This window comes from Platichthys flesus, chromosome 23, assembly GCF_949316205.1.
Source record: "Platichthys flesus chromosome 23, fPlaFle2.1, whole genome shotgun sequence".
Lineage (NCBI taxonomy): Eukaryota > Metazoa > Chordata > Actinopteri > Pleuronectiformes > Pleuronectidae > Platichthys > Platichthys flesus.
Window position 1 is genome coordinate 5,319,012 of NC_084967.1, and position 20,337 is coordinate 5,339,348.

The 20,337-nt window shown below is 44.1% G+C and overlaps 2 protein-coding genes across 6 annotated transcripts; both read right to left on the reverse strand.

Annotated features, from left to right (window-relative positions):
* Positions 1 to 2,184: 2,184 nt before the first annotated feature.
* Positions 2,185 to 9,925, reverse strand: pfkfb3 (6-phosphofructo-2-kinase/fructose-2,6-biphosphatase 3). Of its 4 annotated transcripts, XM_062383057.1 has the most exons (16): positions 9,689 to 9,925; positions 7,551 to 7,679; positions 7,156 to 7,252; positions 6,986 to 7,052; positions 6,801 to 6,875; positions 6,653 to 6,709; positions 6,417 to 6,541; positions 6,116 to 6,323; positions 5,850 to 5,996; positions 5,637 to 5,741; positions 5,393 to 5,522; positions 5,149 to 5,276; positions 4,852 to 5,040; positions 4,589 to 4,611; positions 4,062 to 4,112; positions 2,185 to 3,109 (listed from the first exon to the last, which is right to left on the reverse strand). In XM_062383057.1, exons 1-16 carry the CDS (start codon positions 9,765 to 9,767, stop codon positions 3,103 to 3,105), a joined length of 1,617 nt encoding a protein of 538 aa, XP_062239041.1. In that variant the 5' UTR covers positions 9,768 to 9,925; the 3' UTR covers positions 2,185 to 3,102. The 4 variants fall into 4 exon arrangements, with proteins under 4 accessions (XP_062239041.1, XP_062239040.1, XP_062239043.1 ...); XM_062383056.1 differs by lacking the exon at positions 4,589 to 4,611; XM_062383059.1 differs by lacking the exon at positions 4,062 to 4,112.
* A 2,949-nt stretch (positions 9,926 to 12,874) lies between these two features.
* rbm17 (RNA binding motif protein 17) lies at positions 12,875 to 20,328 on the reverse strand. Of its 2 annotated transcripts, none has more exons than XM_062382642.1 (12): positions 19,897 to 20,328; positions 19,646 to 19,756; positions 19,210 to 19,376; positions 18,790 to 18,902; positions 18,245 to 18,295; positions 17,774 to 17,912; positions 17,505 to 17,656; positions 17,094 to 17,141; positions 15,868 to 15,944; positions 15,567 to 15,665; positions 15,412 to 15,484; positions 12,875 to 13,195 (listed from the first exon to the last, which is right to left on the reverse strand). In XM_062382642.1, exons 1-12 carry the CDS (start codon positions 20,017 to 20,019, stop codon positions 13,092 to 13,094), a joined length of 1,257 nt encoding a protein of 418 aa, XP_062238626.1. In that variant the 5' UTR covers positions 20,020 to 20,328; the 3' UTR covers positions 12,875 to 13,091. The 2 variants fall into 2 exon arrangements, with proteins under 2 accessions (XP_062238626.1, XP_062238624.1); XM_062382640.1 differs by having other exon boundaries at positions 19,646 to 19,762; positions 19,897 to 20,326.
* Positions 20,329 to 20,337: the final 9 nt, after the last annotated feature.

Below are 20,337 nucleotides of genomic sequence, written 5' to 3' on the forward strand. Positions count from 1 at the left end.
GAGTCAGTGTGGGAACCAAGGTGGTTTGTCAAATCTTTTGTTCATAATTACAAATACACAAGTTTTAATTGTAAACTGACCTCAATCGACGAACTGAGTCCTATCCTCTTTGTATACAGCCCACCGTTAACCTGCTGATTGGGAGCACACGCGCACACACACACACACACACACACACAGTCCTGCATCAGCGTAGACTTAAGCAGCTATTCCTGGAGCTGCTGATGCTCGTTAACACCAAGCCCATGTACCATTCATATGCCTGACACGGCAACTCGGCTCTCCCACAGGGATTACACACACACACACACTCACACACACACACTGGCTGCAGCATCAACAAAACCGCCAGTACCAGCACCAGGTCACATGCAAGGCAATGGTTTCAAACACACCACAGAGTCAGAATCTGACCTCCCCGAACCCCTAATTTCAAACCTGGAGTGTGGACACAAATTCTGCATAAAGAGCTGGGGAGTTATCCGACCACACAAACCAGAGAAGGAGGAATGGGACGGAAAATGTCCTGTCCTGCTCATAATGGCATTTTGGTCGATGGCCACACAGTCATGCGCCTCATAACAGATTCAAAATTGAAGTTTAAAAACCATCATCTTTTTTTTTAGAAAGACAGAGCTGAGCTTGAGCCTTAATCTTGTGCCTCTCCATTTATGTTGCGGATGGTCTTCAAAGCGGTTCCGTAATTATATAAATATATATATATATATATATATATATATATATATATATATATATAATAAACAGGGGCTGGTAACTTTCCCAGTGGGACATCCATAGCTAAAACAACAATATACCAAGGTCTCTAGGTTCCAGGTACCTGGTGAGTGCTGAGGAGAAGGTAAACCTGTCTGGAGTCACATACGCAGAAGTATAAATGTGTGAGTACGTGCGGGTGTGTGAGTGAGCATCGGTAGGTGGTGAGCCTGACTGCAGTCACATAGTCACAGACCGAGCCAGGGCACTCTCAGTCTGCCCAGCATGATTCAGACAGGAAGGAAGGAATACCACAGTCTGTGGGCAAATGTAGAGTGTGAGAGTGTGAATGAGTGGATGAGAGAGAAAAATGATGCGCCACTTCAATCTTACAACTGATGGCCAATTTGTGTTAATTATCAACTGGTTTTAAGATTAAAATCTGCCCTATGCCCCATGATGTCAGTGTAGCAGCCTTAAACCCACAGCAAAACCATTGGTAACCACTCCACACATGCATGAAAATATCCCTTATATGGTAAAAAAGAAACAATGAGACAAAACTATTTGTTATTTGCAATGATTCTGAAAACGAGTTTGCAGATGCAGCAAGTTTCCAGGAGAAAAAGGAAAGATGCAGTCAACTCTTCATGTCAACAGTTTTAGATCTCCTTTTTTGATTTAAAAAAAAATGTGACTCATACACAAAGGACTCACATTTGTGTATGAGTCATTGGACATATAGTCATTACTACTCTGGGCCAAACTACTGTTTGTCCCTCAATTGTTTTCCTCTTTAGTGATGGATTTTGATGCCCTATAGCTTTTTAAGTTTGAGAATCACCATAGTTATGATTCATCCTAAGGGAGACATGAATAAACCGAATAGCACAGTAGTTCAATCTAAGTCCCCAAACATGTGTTGCTTTATTAAGAGTCGAAATTTGAGACGTGTTACTAAAACCTGTGTGCTTCGGTTACATGTCGCCAGACAAACGTTCCTGTTCTTCTGTATTATTTAAGAAACACAACATAGATAATTATTATTAACTGCTGAGCAAGTGAGTACTCTAGGCCTATAGATCTTATTTATTTATATGAACCTCTGTATCTGTAAGTTATATCATGAAGAGTATGGTCTTGACCTGGACTATATGAAGAGCGCCCCTAGAGAACTTCTGTAATGAGATACTAAACTGACTTGAATTTACCACCACTGATCTGAAGGAAAGGGTTGGGTATTTTTCTTTATCGCCCATGCTGATTCAAGTTCACAGCAACCTCCTGAACGCACCCAGTGTCAATTATCCTGAGTGTGTGACTCATGAATCTTGTGAATAGGTGGGATAGTGAGGGCAGGAAGCTGCTGTGTGCACTGCAGATTAGCCCCATTGAACACAAACGAGTAGACAGGCCATAAGAATTGGGTTCGGGCCAAGATCGACAATAAGTAAACAACAAACACCTGTGTGTATTTTCCCGGCATGAATTTATTGGTCTAGCAAGGCCAGCAAAATCAACTGTACAACATACTGTCCTCTCATGTGTAGTAGTCCTTCGGTCAGTCAGTCATTCAAAACTACGTAAAAATAAATTAATAGTATAATAAAACAGTTTTTACAAAAAACAAATTTCAAGTATCTCAAGCAAAAACAGGTTTATAGTTTTACTGAGAGACGTGAGCCGCAGCTTCTTTCTCCACACGCCTCCTGCTTTCCATTCAGTCCCATACAAAAACACGATTACATGCACACATCCCCCACACGTCTCTCCTTACACTGTATGTACACTAAAATTTACAAGTATATTATTAACAGCGCGCATTGTTATAACAAAAATAGAAGTGCTTACATTTGTGCGTTGCAGACAATGACGGCAAATAAAAGGTTCCCCCCCAATCGGCGGCGGGAACTTTATCAAATGATCGACAGGTACTGTTTAGACTACATCGTAATGAAAAATAAATATTCAAACTGTGAAAAATAAGATATTGAAATGATATGTGGAGTTATTAGGTGAGATGTGGCGCCTCTCCTCAAGTGCTCAAGTCCACGGAAATAGCGAGAGAAGCGGCGTCAGGCTTGCGGAACAAGCACGACAGGCACTCGACGGTGAAACAATCAGATACCCATGGTCCTTTTGGATCGATGAAAGGTGTTCGTCCTTTACAGACAAAATGACACATTCATCCAGTTGATCCTTGGTGTTTGACAATTTGAGAAATGTTGCTTTTTTTTCAAAAATCCAATTTCACTTTTCCTTATTTTTTCCACTGCTATCCTCTTCTTCGCCACTGATCCGCTTTGCGACCTCTTGAGCCCCGCGACACGTGGGTGCTTTTTCATTGGCAGGGCTGCAGGATGTCACGGCGGCCGGATGAGCTCCTCCTCAGGTTCTGCAAACACAACGAATCAAAAAAAACAACGTTTAGACACGTTGACAGGTCCTCCACAGTGAGGCCTATGATGCAATACAACACAAATGGCTACCAGGACGTCAGCAACAACACATAAGGCAGCACTCCTGCAAAAATATGCAGCTGGCCGATGATACTGTCTCATGCAGCGTAATCCCTAAACCACAGGTTACATCACATGTGTTTCCTCCGGCCCTGTTTTTCCTCTATGATATTTCTAGGGCGTGAAAACTGGCGCTGAGTTCATGAGTGTGTGAGCAACGTTTGCAGAGCGTTAATCCTCTGGTGATTATGAATGAAGCTGAGGAGATCCTCGCACACCTTTCCACTGTGACAAACAGAGAAATAGCTCAGGCGTGCCATTTCTACTCAAGTTCAGTGGCTGTGGCTGTTCACTGAACAACCTGCTGGACTAGTGTTAAGGAATTTTTGGTGGATGCTGATGTCATGAACAGGGAATAGCCCAGTGAATTTAACAAAACAATGATGTGATACCAACTACAGAGAGAAACAAAATGAGGAGGAAACGAGGAAACAAGTCATGTTAGAGGAGGCTTCTACGGAAGGCTTTGTTGGCCCATTGGGGGGGGGGGGGGGGGGCTATTCATTAGCAAAACTTTTTCTGATTTAATGAAACGAGTGCCGTAAAGTTTACTGTGAAGCGTGACATCACAAATACTTTCAGAAACAATCACTACGATTTAAAATGGTGCACATTGAATCTATTGGAACTACCAGTGCCAGAAATGTTTTTCCATTTTGGCTAACAGCTCCATCGGCCATCTTGCCATTTCTCCCTAGTGTAAGTTCTCTCTATATTAGAAACTCTCTGGTAGTGAATTCTAAAGAGGTAGCTGTGTGACAGTTGTGTGTCAAACGAGCTTCTGGCAGGAACTATGAAGCAACTGTGAAGCCACTACAGTGTGTTTACCTTTGGAAGACTAAGGGTGAAACCACTTTGAGACAGTGGACGGTGGTTCGTCTTAAAGCGGCACGTGACGGGCCAGAAATAAACCAAACACAAGGACAAGAGCAGGATAAGTCAGCATGAATCAGCAGAGTGGAAAGCAGAGTGCGGTGACGTCAGCACACAGGAATCACAGAAATGTAAACTGGGGAGGGAGTTCCCTGAGAGCAAAGTGGATGCTTCTTTCTCTTTTCCCTCACAGCCAGGAAACCGTGCCGCACATTTCAATGCACCATTTCCCATGAGTCAAGTCTGGAGAAGTTCAGACTTAATGTAAAACTATATGTTAATGGTATCTTACTTTATGTGTTACTGCATTAATTCTGATTAATTCGATTAACAGATGGGGACCAGGAGCAGTCTCCACTTCAATATTATAGTAGTGGGTGGAAAGGAAACACAGAACACAGTGTAAACAAAACATACAGCAACAGGAAGTGAGACACGCAGAGCGAGACAGCCAGAGACACGGAACTGAGCAGGATACTCACAGGCAGACTTTACCCAGCCAGTGCTGTAAGATGAGGAGGAGGCAGCAGGGGGAAAGAGGACGGGACACAAGTGAGTGAGCGTACATGCAAAGGCCGTCAGAAAGGAAAGCTGCTGTTCAGAGGGCCATGATTTAAAAAAAAAAATAGAGAGAATATTTGATGAATTGATCATAAAAACCAGACACGGAACATCAGCTTCTCGTGACTTGGGTCTAAATAATTGGTTCCTGGCCTTAGGAAACCTATTGATTTGGTAAACCCACCTGTCCGGCCAAGGTGAGAGGGAGGTGGGAGGGGCTGCAGAGAGCCAGCGAGGCAGCCGATGGAGGCAGCTCCTGGATCGGAGCCTCGTCCAGGTCATCGATTCGAGGTTTCTTAATGTTTGACTCTGGGCTGGTCAGGGGGGTCACGCTGTTCCTCCTGATCAAGGTGCCGGGGCCCCTCTTCACCTCCTGCAGGGGAACCAGATGTTACACATATGAGAGTCAGATACCAAGCAGCATGTGGAGGTATTTTATCAATTTTCAACCTCAAACATTGGACAGTGACTTAATCATTACCTCAGGTCTGTCTCTGTGGGTGTTCACTGCCTCCACATTCAAAGAGATGGACTCGACTTTGCACCCGTAGGCGACCGGGGTGAGCTTCAGCACCGTGTGCAGGGGGCATCTCAGGTAGGGCATCTCATCTGGAATGTCAGGGAAACGCATGTTTGAATAAAGAGGCAGCAGAAGAAAAGTATTATAGCTAATCATGTAGATTTTTCATTCTTTTAAGAGGCCTTCTGGGATTTGTAGTGCCCACCTGCACTCTTATCCAGGAAGTAGGCCATCAGGCAGCGCATGACGGCCTGGTGGCAAATAACCAGGACGTTCTCCTGCCTCTCCAGCTCCATGATGACCGGCTCCACCCGCTGGACCAGGTCCTGGTAGGACTGCATACAGGAAGGAGGAGGAGTTGTTGTTGAAATTGGGTCGAATTCATATCGTCTTTTTATTATTTGATTAATGAACTTAATTTTATGTATGCGTGTCGACTGTATGTGTACCTCTCCGGCAGGATAGCGGTAGTAGTATTTATCTTCATCTCTCAAAGCAAACTCCTCTGGGTATTTCTCCTTCACCTCATCGTACGTCAACTCCTCACACAATCCCTAAAAGAACATATATTCAAACAGTATTATTACACATAGTATTTCAGTTACAGGCAGGCAGAGCTGTGTGGTGTTGGTTTCAATGGTGTGTGTGAGAGTGATACTCACGCTATCGATCTCATTAAGAGCCTTCCACTGTTCGTACTGGACTCCCAGGTGCTCGGCCGTCTGGATGCTGCAACACAGCTGGCTGGTCCACACCTTCAAATTCTCCAGTTTCTGCTCCTCAACAAACCGGCTCAGGGCGGCTGAAAACTGTGGCAGGAAGGATGGTATTCAACCCCGGGGGACAATCGACTATGATGTCTCAAATCTTGCCATCCTGTGAGGCTTTCATTGTCTACTTCAGGCTCCTGTCTGCGGGCTGCTCGTACCTGTCTGCCCCGCGGCGAGAGGCCAGAGTCCCCACCGAGCCGTCCCTCCAGGTTGTCGGTGCTCTCTCCGTGCCGGCACAGGTAGATGGTGCGGGGCTGGATGTGGATGTTCATCAGGTAGTAGACGATCTTGCTCTGGATGTGATCTTGGATCCGGTTGACGAGGAACCGCCGGCCGACATCGATCACCTTGATGAAGGAGAGATCCCTGAAGGAACACGAGCAAACAGGATGGGATGATTAAAACGTTTGAACAGGACGATGCAGATTTATCCTGACAGAGCCAACGCCGATCCTTTACCTGTCGTGCTGATCCGGGTCCAGGGGTTGGTAGCTGGTTTTGTAGCACTCGATTCTCCTCTGGAAATCCAGCATGGCGTCGGTCTTGTTGCAGTCCCGGTAGTCTGGACATGACACCTTCACTTCCTGCACAGGGAGGAAGACTGTCAGACGGGAAACAACACGCCTGAGGCCAGAGAGAGGGGAGCACTTCAAGTTGTTAAAGGCATCCCAACGATGTGTCGTCATGTGACTCACCATGATGTTGGACGCGATGACGCTGGGATCGTCACACACAGACTCGATGAAAAAGATCTGGGAATAAAAAAAGACAGCTTGGTTCAATGTGACTGTAAAGACGAGGATGCCATCCCTTGACTCCTAACGTCGCCACAGCAACGCTCACCTTGAAGCCATTCTCATCGCCGAACTTGAGGATCATGTCTCGTCTGTCCCTTGTTGTGTTTGTGGCATCGAAGACCTGAAGGAAACAAAGCTGATGAGGACTTTTCAGAATAATGGTCCAGTGGTCTCTTATCATGTTCGGAGAATAGGCAGTAAGAAAAAAACGATGAAGGACAGTAATCTCACCGCTACATGGCCTCCCTCGTCCTTCAGATAGGACTTGACATCCCTCAGGGCTGCTAAGGCACACTGCCTGAAGAACAGAGAGGGTGGGAAACGTTTATTTTTCTGTTAAAAAGTTAAAAGATGTTGCTACAGTTATCGTGTGGGGGGGGGGGGGGGGGGGGGGGACTTACTGCCTGATTTTCACGGCACACTCATTATCAGACTTGAAGAAGTCATAGGAGTTGTAGTTCTTGACGGCCTCCCTGCGGTACTCTCCCACGTTAAAGACTACAACGCGAGAAACAAGCGAGTGTGAACACATTGTCCTGAACGTGGAAACAGAAGTTGACACTTCCAGTAAAAGCACTTTACACACAGCTACAGTGCCATTGTGTTCATTGTTGGGCTACTGAACAAACTGTGCTGGAATTGAAAACAGGTTTGTTTGTGTGTGTGTGTGTGTGTGTGTGTGTGTGTGTGTGTGTGTGTGTGTGTGTGTGTGTGTGTGTGTGTGTGTGTGTGTGTGTGTGTGTGTGTGTGTGTGTGTGTGTGTGTGTGTGTGTGTGTGTGTGTGTGTGCTGTTTACCTTTGGTAGGCATGCCGATCCAGTTGAGGTAGCGGGTGAGTTTCTTTGACATGTACGTTTTGCCTCGAGCAGGCAGGCCCACCATCACGATGACGGTGGGGGTGTTGGCCAAGTGGAGAGCGCCAGTTGCTGTAGGGGGGAGGGGGATGTGACATAATGAGAACTGTGTCTGTTTAGAACTACAAAAAAAGTAAATACGTCAATTTGTGTGGCATTTATGTGAAAAAACACATGGAAGGAGCAAATGACCAAATGACTCCACCAGCTGACAGAGATCTGATGCAAATACCAAACGGCCTCCCACAGCGTCCACAAACTGCCTGAAGTTATTTAGTAACCACTGACCTCCCAGTGTCTGTACACGCTGACACACCCCCAGCGATGAGTGTGTGTCTGCAAACACCAGACTTTACTGCCACCTCACTGCACATCTGACCCACTTCTGCCAACACGAGCCAGGACGAGTTGCTTTCACAAGACCAAATATACTGTAAATCCCCCCCCCTCCCCCCCCCCCCCCCATGAGGCCCACAGGAGTTTCTATATCATGTGTTACAGGGGGCAGAGGAATTCAGGGTGTTGATTCTGCATGAATGATATGATGTGTAGGTCACTGAGTTTGTGAGTTGAACAGAGGACACCAATTGTTGAAAGAAAGCTGAAGGTGCAGCATATAGGGCTGGAGGATGTGGTCAAAAATCATATCAAGATAAAGATAAAGTTCATATCAGTCAAGACCGATATTACACGATAAGCACGATAAATGTCACATTACTTATTTAAAGATTAAAAACTGATTGTTTATCACACAGCCCTAGCACAGTAAAAGCAAAGAATCTCTCATGGACTTCTGCTTAAATTTCTATAGATTTTTAAACTTTGTTGAACCAGATAGTTATAGTTATAAGCAGGGTTCATACACATTTTGACCAATGGATTTCCATGACTTTTCCAGGTTTTCAATGACCGTACGAACCCTGTATAAGGGGCAACAGTGATCACTCATCATCTTATACCTAACTAGGCGCTTAGATTCTTCCCTGTGCTTCTAATCTTGTTCACACACAAGAGCCACGTTGCTCAAATGGCATAATGGCTCAAACTCTTAGTCAATACTCGACCATGTGGCTCATCCATCTCCATCATCTCACTTCCATCACATCCCACCTCTGCTCTCTCAACAGCCACACCTCATAGCTCCTTTGTTTTTAATCCTCTCCTCATTATGAAAAAGATCCTAATGTACATTTACTGCAAAGTTTCTTTTTTCTCATCAAACTTCCTCCATTGGTCAGTAAATCATGAAAGCCAATCAATAATCAATGAGCAGCAGCAGAAGATGCAGTGACAAGAAAAATTATTTAATTGTATAGCTCTTTCACTTGCTTATTAATTTGCTTTATATTTTCACTTCATTCATTTGATTGCTATGCACCAAACGCAAATCCCTTCTATGTTGAAAATCAACTTGGCGATTAACGTCATTCAGTTTCAGATGCTGATTAAAAACTAGAACAAAGAACAGCAGAGTATTAATAAAATCCTAATTATGATTTTATTATATTGTGAGTTTTTTTATTGGGTTAAATGATCGAACAAAGAGCAATCTCAGTGAACGTGAAGTTAAAGTATTACAAGTGGATGATATTATATGTGATGTGTATTATTTGTCTTTGGACAAGAGACAGCGGCGGCCGGGTCGCACCATGCACGCGCGCTTCCGACGGACCAATTAGAAGCGGCCGCCGATCGGTAGCATCACACAGGGCGCTGCGGTTGCCGTGGTGACGGGATATATGTCACTCTGCAGTTGCTAGGAGGCCGGGACGTGGCGCGCGTGCCGATGAAGAGTGAATACTACACATCACCATGGAAACGACTTAAGAGCAATGGAGGGAAGCGTTCGATTTAAAAGATGCTTAAAGGTCAAGTGTTTGTGTGTTGGCTGCTGGTGACGCGAGATGGAATCCCCACTGAGCTGTCACACGGGGCCGGGTTCAAATAGAGATGAGCTGGTACTGTAGGTATGTGTCTGTGATCGATGTATGTGTCTGTGATCGATGTATGTGTCTGTGATCGATGTATGTGTCTGTGATCGATGAACCCGGGTAAAGAAGCGGTGTGAACACGGCTCGTACCTCTCCGCGGGGCCGGCTTGTCATCTTTGGTGGGAACCCAGATCTTTTGGATCCTGTTCTGGGTCAGCTCTCTGGGCATTCCTCTGGCACCGAAGAGCCGCGCTGTACACGGGAACCGAGCCGCTTAATCCGGGGCGAGAGGACTGACGGGAGTCGGTGGATCCTCGTCCGTTCCGCTGAGGAGCAGCAATGAACCGGGGCTGTTCAGCAGAGTAATGAGAGCACGTTGAGCCGAGCTCATCTGCCGGGCTGCGGCACACATCCGCTATTTAACCCCGCCCGGCATGGGCCGCCCGGGAAGACACGTGACCGCCGTGACGAAATTCGCACACACGCACCCACACCACACTGTACATTCATTGTGGATACACACACGCCCCCACACACACACACGCAGTGCACTGTATACTCACTGTGGATACAAACATGCACGTACACTCATTGTGGATACAAATGCACACGTGCACACACATACACGCAGTGCACTCGCTGTGGATGGATACACACACACACACACACATACAGTGCACTGTACACTGTACACTCAATGTGGATTGATGGATACATGCACATGCACACGCCACACACACACACACAGAGGCAGCCACAGCGCCGCTCTGTGGCGAACTCTATCTGTTATTTACATAACTGTACAGGTAGTCTCTTTTTATGATCATGTATATTTAGTACAGGACATAAGCTGTAGCTCGTATTTACGTGGTGTGTTTATTACATTTTAATTACACCTGTCACATGTACTTGATCTTTTCTTTGTCTATAGATTTTAACAGACTATTATCAAAGATTTATTTCGCCATTAGTTGTTTATTGTCATTAATCTACTAACTTCTTATTGTGTTGTATTTGTTGCTTTACGTTATAGCTTGTAGACAATATGGCCAAGAATTATAACAAGATAAAAGTGTTTATCAGTGGATAGGCGGAGGAATATTGATTCTACATGAGTGATACGATCGGCAGGTCACTGAATTTGTGAGTGACGCATTAAATACAGACGGTCGAAAATAAAACTGAAGGTCCAGCATAGGGCTGAGTAATATGACCAAATGTTATGTGAAAATAACAAAAAATAAAATCCTCTCAGTCGATATCAACAATTATCACAATAAATTTTTCATTATTAGTTAGTTCAGGTTTAAAGACTCCCATGTGAGGGTTGTGGTTTTAAACTCTTCCTTTTGAGCAGAGAATGACAAACATTTTACAGCAAACAGCACTTCAGTCAGACGTCATATATTCGCCTTATGTGAAATCAGGACACTCTATTACCTTTCTTCATACTCACACATGTTGAAATTTTACAGCTTGAGTGAACGTGCAGAGCCTCACATCACCTCACTCCACTTCCTCATACTCATCACTAATTATATATAGTGATTTCTCATTCACCTTTTAGATTACTATAAGGAAATGTTGATCAGTCATCAGGTTAAAATAAGGTCCCCATCTGTTTTTCACCAGCCGACATTTAGGAGATGAAAACACACAAACAGCTTTCTGACAGTCGATCAATTCCAATCAAATCAATCAGTTATTTGCTTAAGTGACCTTTCTTTTTCAAATAGATTGTTCTGGGAGGCATTTTGTGACTTGAAAAATGTACTGTTTACAGATTTACAAATAAACTACTGGTGACCTGAATATCCATGTGTCTACAGGAGTAATGATGTAATTAGTACAATTTAAGAACTTGCAATGATTAGTGTTTTTTTTTTTTTTTTACATTGGAGTTCCTTGGTTGCCTCAGTCTGGACTTGCACTCTGAAATCACTCTGAACTCTCACCAACCTCATCTCCAAAAACCCAATTTCCTGTTAACTGAACAGGGTTTATTCATCAGAGTGACAAACCTGTTCCTGTTAACAAACCTGAGCAAAGCTGTGACGTTTATGTTGCATTTTCCTGAGTACAACAAAAGTTTGAACTTGGACGAGGTCGGGTTGCGACCTCTCCTTACCCTGTTGCAGTCAGAGGACACTATATATCCAGGTCGACTTCCCCTTACACACGCTGACCCTCAGCCACTTTAAGCCTCATCTCATGTCACACCTGCTGGTATGTAGGTCAGTGTTTAATGGACACTGACAGCCAATCCCACCATTGCACTGCTGTGCACGTCCAGGACACGCTCCCACCACTAGCCTCACGCCTGGTTCTCTCACACACACAGGGATGCTATAGGACAAACTGTAGCCCCCACAAACCAGCTGCTGAGGCTGAACTCCAGCATGGACACGGGACATTGACCCATTTTCTTTTAATCAGCTCTTTAGGGTTCGTATTGGATTCAAAAGCACATAAAGAATTTTATCTCTGCATCTGTGACCTCTATTTAGAATTTTTTTAGCTTTTGAAACTCAAGCTTTGAACTATTAATTGTGCTGTAAAACTTAACAAACAGTAAAGGAAAGATGAGATGCGTTCCTCTGAGAAAATGTTACTTATGGCTGTAACTTGGTCAGGTTCTTTTTGCAGAAGTGTTCCCATTAGTACGAAGAAACACAGAGAACATTAATAACGGGAGGATTCTTTCGTCTTTCCACAGCTGGTCAAACGTCTTATTTTTATGCCTGTTAGCTCATATTTCCTCGACCTTTGACCCCCTGTCGCCCTGCAAAGTAAATTACAGAATAAAATCTTTCAAATGGGTCTCTTTCTCTCTGCAACCCGTTTCCCTGATCTGAATTAAAACCTGCTCCGCCGGGAGACCTGGTGACGTTTTCCACAGGAGCCTCCAGGGGTCTCTTTCAGTTCACTTACATAATTTCTGAATGAGGCTGGGGCGGCGTTCACCGTCCTAGTCCCCTTCCCAGAATCCATCAGGGCTAAGTTAGGACTACAGGGCCCAAGGGATGTGTTAACACTACTGTGGCGCCTGTGTTATGTCAGGCAAAATGTCATAAAGGGAAACTAGGTTCTTGGGTATTATGTGCTCATCCACAACAGGATGTGATGTGTCAGGTTTGACACATCACAGTAGTATGAACTATTTAACATTTTGAAGCTGAAAAACAAAGTAGTCGGCATCAGGAGGCTCAATTGCAATACTGAATTTCAGCGAATAATTCGGTATACAGACTGATGAGGCAGGATCAATAGGATATACATGTGAAAAGATGTACATCTAAATGGTATACTGATAAATGAACAAAGAAAACAGTCAACTTGACATTATTTAGACCTTTTATTTTTGTCCACATAAACGTTATTTTTCATGACAGGAAAAAAGAAAAGTAAATCCCCACAAGTTGATGTCGTCATCGCTACATTCAGACAATCCACTGCTGATCGGAAAATATAAAAATAATGTTTCTGTACAAGCGAGGAAGAGGAGGCGTGTTCCTAGAGTCTATTGGTGTGTGTGTAGCCTCACATGGAGACTTCACATCTGCTCCCCGAGATCCAAAACCCGAAACTTGTCTAGATTGTAGAAGCAGGCCTTGACGATTCGCCCGCCGAAGTAACGTCCATTAAGATCAACCACAGCTGCTCAGGGGAGAGGGAGGGAGAGAGAGAGAGAGACATGTGGGTCAGTTTGTACCAAAATACATGGACATAGACGAACAGGATTAGTGCTGTCATGTTACAGAAACCGAATACTATGTAGATACTCTGCAGTGTCCCAGGATGACACGATTCTAACAAGGGGCTTTGATATGCATGTGTTCAAATGAGAGTGAAGGCAAACCAAGAAGAGTGTCTGCGTGTGTTTATCGCTAACACACAATTCTCTGAATTCATATGTATCCGTATGAACTATCGTAAAAAATGCCCCCTTTAGCCTCAAAGAACAGGCTCATATCTGTTCTCATGAGAAGAAATGTTTTGACATGTGTGTGGAATAATCTCTTGTGAAAAGCTCCGGGTTGATGCAGCTACAGCTCCTCCATGTGAGTGATGATGGGCCAAGACGGAGCTATTCTGATAAAATAAGTTGGAATATAACATCAACGTGGTTTCTCTGAAGTGTTTATGGCTAAATAGGCCACGTACAGTGAACACTGTTCCATAGAACTAGTTTTCTTACACACACACACACACACACACATACTAAAGCCTGAAACATGCTTCTGCGTTTTCACGGGCCCGTAAGCGCAAGAGCCCTTCCGGGTCCCTTACGTCCTTATGTATCCCTCCTTACGTGCTGACGGGTGTCGACCCCCTTTTCTAAAATTTACGGCAAAGCTCCGCAAGCTCACTCAGTCCGCAAGGCTGTGATTGGTCTGCTCTACATCCCTTCTGGAGCTGCATTTCCGGTTTCATGTCCCATAATACCGGCAGAAATCACGGAAGATTTAGAAGAACGAATATGGACCAAATAGAAGAGCACTTGGCAGAAGATATCCGATAATATGATCACTTGTATAACCTGTCACTGACTGGCGGATTTGTCCGCCAGAAAAAGGCTACGAGGAGCCGCAGTGGCTATGTAAATAAACAATCGACGAAGAAGAAAGAAGGCGTCTCTAAGGTCGTCTTCGACAAAAAGCATTACTCCGCCTAGTGTTCTGGCGCGGAATTGCTTTGTTAGACGCGCAACGGTTGGGGAAGCATGAATGAAAACGAGTCCTGCGCCACAGCGGCGTGAAAAGACGCAGACGCAGTAGCATGTTTCAGGCTTAAGGTAACCTTCCAATAAAGGACACTGAGACACACAGCGTTCATCCTGTCCCGTGTGACAGTGTTCACCTTATAAATGAAATGGACAATCTCATATTGTTTCTGTGCCTCAATCCAGTAATGGGTCCGCTCCACTGTCCTTGAAGGACAGGACAGGTTTCCAACAGTCAGCACATTGTCCCGCAGCACCTTCATTTCATGTGTGCCAACACTGGATGTACCAAACAACGTGTGGGATGCAGAGATTAAACCGAGCGAGGCTCTGACTACACTTCTTTTATTTTTAGAATGTTAATGCCGGAGCAGAAAATAAAATAATTAATTTGGGTGGGTAATGGGTTGATGAGTCAAGCAAACGTGCGGTTGAGGATGATCTGTGCATCTCCAATACTCCCACTGTGCATGTCTGAAAGTGGCTTCAGTCACAGAAAGAAACCAGGATCAATTGGACTTGTATTGTCAGGATGTCTTGCTGATCTTTGAGCAACAACATCACCTTTGACCTCTATATGTTATAATGGGAAGCAATGGCAATAGTCCAAGGTGAAAGCTTGTTCGTGGCGATCAAATCATCATCATCAATAGAAACCGACCGTGCAGTGTGACACCTCCGCATATTTCATTATGGCCCTAGCCCACGTAATCGTTCTTTGAGTGCGTGTCCCGCTTTCTCGGGGCTGTGATGTAAGCGCGGTTCTGCTGGTGCCGCGGGGAGACGGATGGGTTGCTGGGCCACATGTGTTATAACACCACAGGGACCAGAGTCTCACCTTGTTCCTGATCTGGGACAACTCATTTAGAATGGGACACACTTCCACCCACATTAGTGGAGCAGTTATACCATGATAGGACCAAAAAATGATGCAATTACATAAAGTTGATCTCCAAAACTAGATGTTTGCAAGATGACTCTCCCCAGTGTCATCTTGCAAACATGGACAATCATGGACATGGGGACTATGTGTAACAAATTCCCATGTCCATTATTTCTTCTTCTGATGTCTTCAAGCTTTACAAAAGGTAAAATGAGCAGGAAAAGTCCCGTTCGAAGTTGTGCACGTAAACCACGAAAAAGCACTTACCTTTGATGGCAGACTCCACCCTCTCAAACTCCAGAAATATCCGGACAGCCGCATCATCATGAACCTCCGCAATCTGAGAAGGAAATTGTGTTTTTTATAATTTCTATGTCTGATCACTAAATGTCAAATCAAGCCCTGTGATTCCCTGCCCTCACCTCGAATATGACACATTTGACCACTTTGCCGTATTTCTCGCACTCTTCTTTCGTCTCTCCCTCCAGGTCTTCATCCACTTCTCCTCTGCCCACCATGTTCTGTGAGACGAACAACAAGGCTTATTGATATGGGACAACGGTAGATGATGAAATGGGATTTTTGAAATCTGAAAAACCGAACTAGGGGCGCTTTCTTCCACAAGGTTTTCTACTGTCTCCTTTTGACGGTCCTCTGCTTGGTTCACTTGTAAATTTTCACCGTTATTTCATGATTTTGTAATACACACAGAGACACACGTACCCTCAGCAGAACCACTTTGGTTGGGTTTTTGAGGATCTCTGTGAGCGGGTTTGCATCGGACTTCTTGGAAGGATCGGCTAGTTGGATGGAAACAGACACAAAGTTAACGATTCTTGTTTGTATCATGTTGTATCGTTTAAGACAAGGAGCTTGATTGAATACGTGTGATAAATTAAACAATCATCCGTTTTTGTCATATTTTAAAGAGCAATTTTTCATTGTGTTATACATGCTGCTGAGAAACTGGTCTAAGTGGGTCAACTGGGCAATCGTTCAATTCAATTGTTAATATTGCTGGATAAGCGACCATGTAGCAGGATGGAATACTGCCATGCTCAACGGAACACTGGCATATACAGATAAACAGAATTGATACTGTATATGCAGCAGCTTACTTAACATTTTCTGCAAGTTGCCAATACCGATAAAAGCTGGTGGAACAGTTTAGCTGAACTAAAGCAACAGTACGTCTGACATCTAGTGGACAAAAGCAGTCACTGTTTTCAGAGAGAAGCAATAGGAAACATTTACTCAGATGGAGCGTTAAGAATGATATTTATCCCTTTTTCAAGTATTTACACATCATGTTAACCCACTCTCTCTCCAGGTTGTTAGTTCCAGGTATCAAAATCTCTAAAAACTCACTAATGTTATTGCATCCTTTTTCTTAATGCCATGGTGACATAAGACTTTAATTCAAGAGTCAGATATAAAGGGGGGGGGGTCAATTTTCTCTTCCAACACTAGGTCAGAAAGTGAATTTCCCAAAATGTATTATAAGTTTCCCAAAGCTATAACTTTAACCAAATTAAGCCCAATTTCATCATGTTGGGAGAAGTTGGGAGAATGGGTTAAAAAAAACTACAGATACAGGCAGGTCTGAATCAGAAGCGGAGGTGTTCGAGAGGAAAGGAGAAGGACTTGCAGTTTGCAACTTTTGTAATAAATAAAGGTCACATTCAAAGTAGATAATAAAGAAGCCAAAGCTACAACATGAGCGCAGACAACGGCATTAAAAAAGAAGAAGAGAGGATATCACTAACACCCACATCCAACAAAAAAACCCATGCAAAACTCTTAATACACCATGCCTGTTGGAATGCAATGTTTGCGAACACTTCTGCTTTATGTTTGGTGACAGGGAGTCTTAATAGATAAACACATGCAAACACAAACACTTCTAGAATACAGTATGGGGGACATAGAAAAATGTAGAGGAGGCCCACCTGAAAAGAAGGTAGAAGTCTCAGCAACACCTAACAGACTGGACCCTGCTGCTCAGTCACACACACACACACACACAAAAACAAACAAAGGCAACATAAACAATCGCACACACATGATACACAGAATGATGCCAATCTGACTTTACGATGTTCCATTGATGAGTGTAGCAAAAATACACATAAAAAGATCACTAGTGAAATAGAATGCATATGTTGTAACTTAAAGTCAGTACAGATTAAACAGAATGAGACACAGGAGTCACAAGCCTAGGTCAGCTTTCATGATGTTGGCACAGAAACAAGACTTGAAAGCAAGCAAATTGAAGTGGACCTAGAAAAATGAGTGTGGAATATAAAGCATTTATCATGTGGATGCTATTAACATAAAATAGAAAAATAGAGTGGCTTTACGTTTTTCTGCAGCGTCGCCTATGATGATCTTTCCACCTCTCTTGCTGGTCTTCTCCACAGACAGCGCCGTGCTGAGGCCCTGCTCATGCTTCCCCAGGCCCTGGCCTTCTTTGAAGCCGTACTTCTGCATGATCTTATGGGCCACCGTACCTCTGTGGGAACAAGCACGTGGAAAAACTTCCATCAACATAAAAAGGTGACTGTCCATGCTTTGTAATTTTTTGTTACAATACAAAGTTCTGGTCTGTGTGTGTGTGTGTCCCACCCACCCCATGTTGGCCAAGAAGGAGCTTGTTGGTCCGGGCGGTGAACGTGGTCGATCTGATTCCTCATACATAGGTGGAGGAATTGCGGCCTTCGACCCTCTGGCAGGACGAACTTCATCCTCGTAGGAGTATGAAGAGGAGCCTGAACACATAAAAGAAACACAATCACCTGTAGTGCTGCACTAAGATGTGGGTCTAGTTCGTCATACATTTTTGTTGCCAGCTTGCCTAAAATACTTTAGGTGGATAAATATGAATAGACATAGGAAAAAAGTAACCCAAACCCTTATGCTAATACAGGGCTTCATTGAGCATCTGTCACTTGTGCATTAATCATGTTCCAGTTCATGTCCTTGTTGATTCCTGATGTTTGTTTATTTTTCTTTAAATGAGTCTGGGTTTTCGATTACTTAGCCGTTCTTTTACTGTGTATTCATTCAGCTACAGTTTCATCTGATGGATAATCAGACCTACCGTCTCTGTCCATAAGTGATGAAGGAGGAGCGATGGCTGCTCCACCCAAAGCTGAGAGAAACAAGTAGACAGAGAGAGAAAGAGGAGACACGATAAGTTTAGTTTTCGTTTTGGCTGAAACACAATGACTGTGATAAAGACCTAAAAACGAAACTGTATTGTCAGTGATGGCCCAGTTTCAACATAGTTTCATTTCCCCCTTTTAATCCCATATAACACTCATGTGGTGCACTCTGTGACGCAACATAAGCAGTAATTCCTCCCATATAACAATGAACAAACAGTCTGCGATTGAGAGGAAAACACAGAAAAAGTTATTCTGTTCCTAAAAGTAACTCTTTGGTTTCAAGTCAGAAGATGAACAATTTTCAAGGTCGACATTCAGACCATGGCTTGACTTCTAATATTGATTGATTACAGATCATTTTGCAAAGATCTGTTTTGACTTTAAGCTTACAAACTTAAAGACAGCTCAATAACATCCACTCAATCACTCTGTAACATTAAGGATAATGACCTTCCGCCAAGCAGTGGGAACTACTCACTTCGTTTTTGCCGCTCTTTCTCGTACTCGTCATCCTCGTCTGAGTCTTCCTCTGTTGCCGGGAAACGAGAGAAACCGGTTGGAGCTACTCCATCGTGCCTGTCTTTCCTTTTCCTGTCAAACAGCAGGTATCAGATTTCAAAACAGGAGTCATGGGATCCTTTATTTTCTTAGTAAATGAGAAACAACCTTACTGAGTTACAGATGCATCAAGAGTACCCAAAAGATCCCAAATAGCAATAAATGTGAAACGTAGAAGAATCCACAGATTGCCAATTAATCTTTAAGTGGAACGGTAGATTAATTGCAGTATATTTTGTGCTTCTTTCTTTCTTTTGCCTTCAACATTATTACTCTCCTATTTAATCCCATCTCTTGGTTTCAATCACTGTTTTGTCAAGTTAATCAAGCATAGCAGTACTTTTCTCTCTCCTCGATTTCCTTCTGCCGCTCCTGCTCCCTCTGCCGCTGTCGCTCTTCTCTGTGTCGCTTCATCACCTTCTCATAGTCGTTGGGGAATATCGGGTCATACTCGTCCGCCAACGGGATCAGCACGTCGCCCGAGGAGAAAGCACTGGGCACAGTGTCCTGAAGCAAGCACAAACACATTCTGGACACTCCAATATGGTGATGTGGATTTTTAAACTCTTATTTTAGCAGACAGACTTAGAGATGAGCACTTGTGATCGTCTCTCTCAGTATGTTAATACCAGTTCTGAAAAGGGTCCAACATTGCACATGTGACACAGCTGCATCTTGTGCTAAGGTTGAGTGGAAACACACGACAAGAACATCAAGCCAGAGCAGCATCAGGAGCGCTGACACTCTGGTTTGAAGGCTCACTGGTAGAGACTGACCTTGAGTCCAGCGACAGCGTGTGGAGGGGTATCTAGGATCTGTCGCTCATCACTGGAGCCTCCTCTCTTTAGGTCAATGACAGGAGCCAAGACAACGGTCTGCTTCATTCGCTGCGTCTACGTACAAAGCCCAACACAACAACAACAGGGAAAACATAGACATTAGGGTTGTTTGTTCTTGTTGTTGTGTGCATAACGCCCACTATCTTCACCAGGGCCAGTGCTGTAATACCTGTGTATTGTGTGCCTACCTTAGCCTGGGTCAGAGCCGCCTTCTTCACCTTCAGCTGGGACTGAAGCAGCTTGAAGTTCTTGGACCACCCTTCGGTCTTGGTGTCACTGGCCCCCACGCCGAGATCATCATACAGCGACATAGCTGCCGGTCAGTGCTCTTGTTCACCACACAGTTTTTTGAATAACTAGCTAACCCTCAGCTAACGCCAGCTAATGCTAACACAGCTACTTAGCATTAACTAAACGCGTTAGAACGAATTATTAAACCAAAAAAACAAACCACAGGTCACGTTTGATCCCGCCGGTGTTGTAAATATCAGGACATTGAGTAAAAGATGAGTGAATATGACTAAATAAAGGTAGAGGTGCACTTTAGATGTAGCTCCTCGCCAAACGTGACAAGAGGATGCTGCATAACAACAAGAAGTGAAGCGCGACAGTCAACGACAACTGCGAAC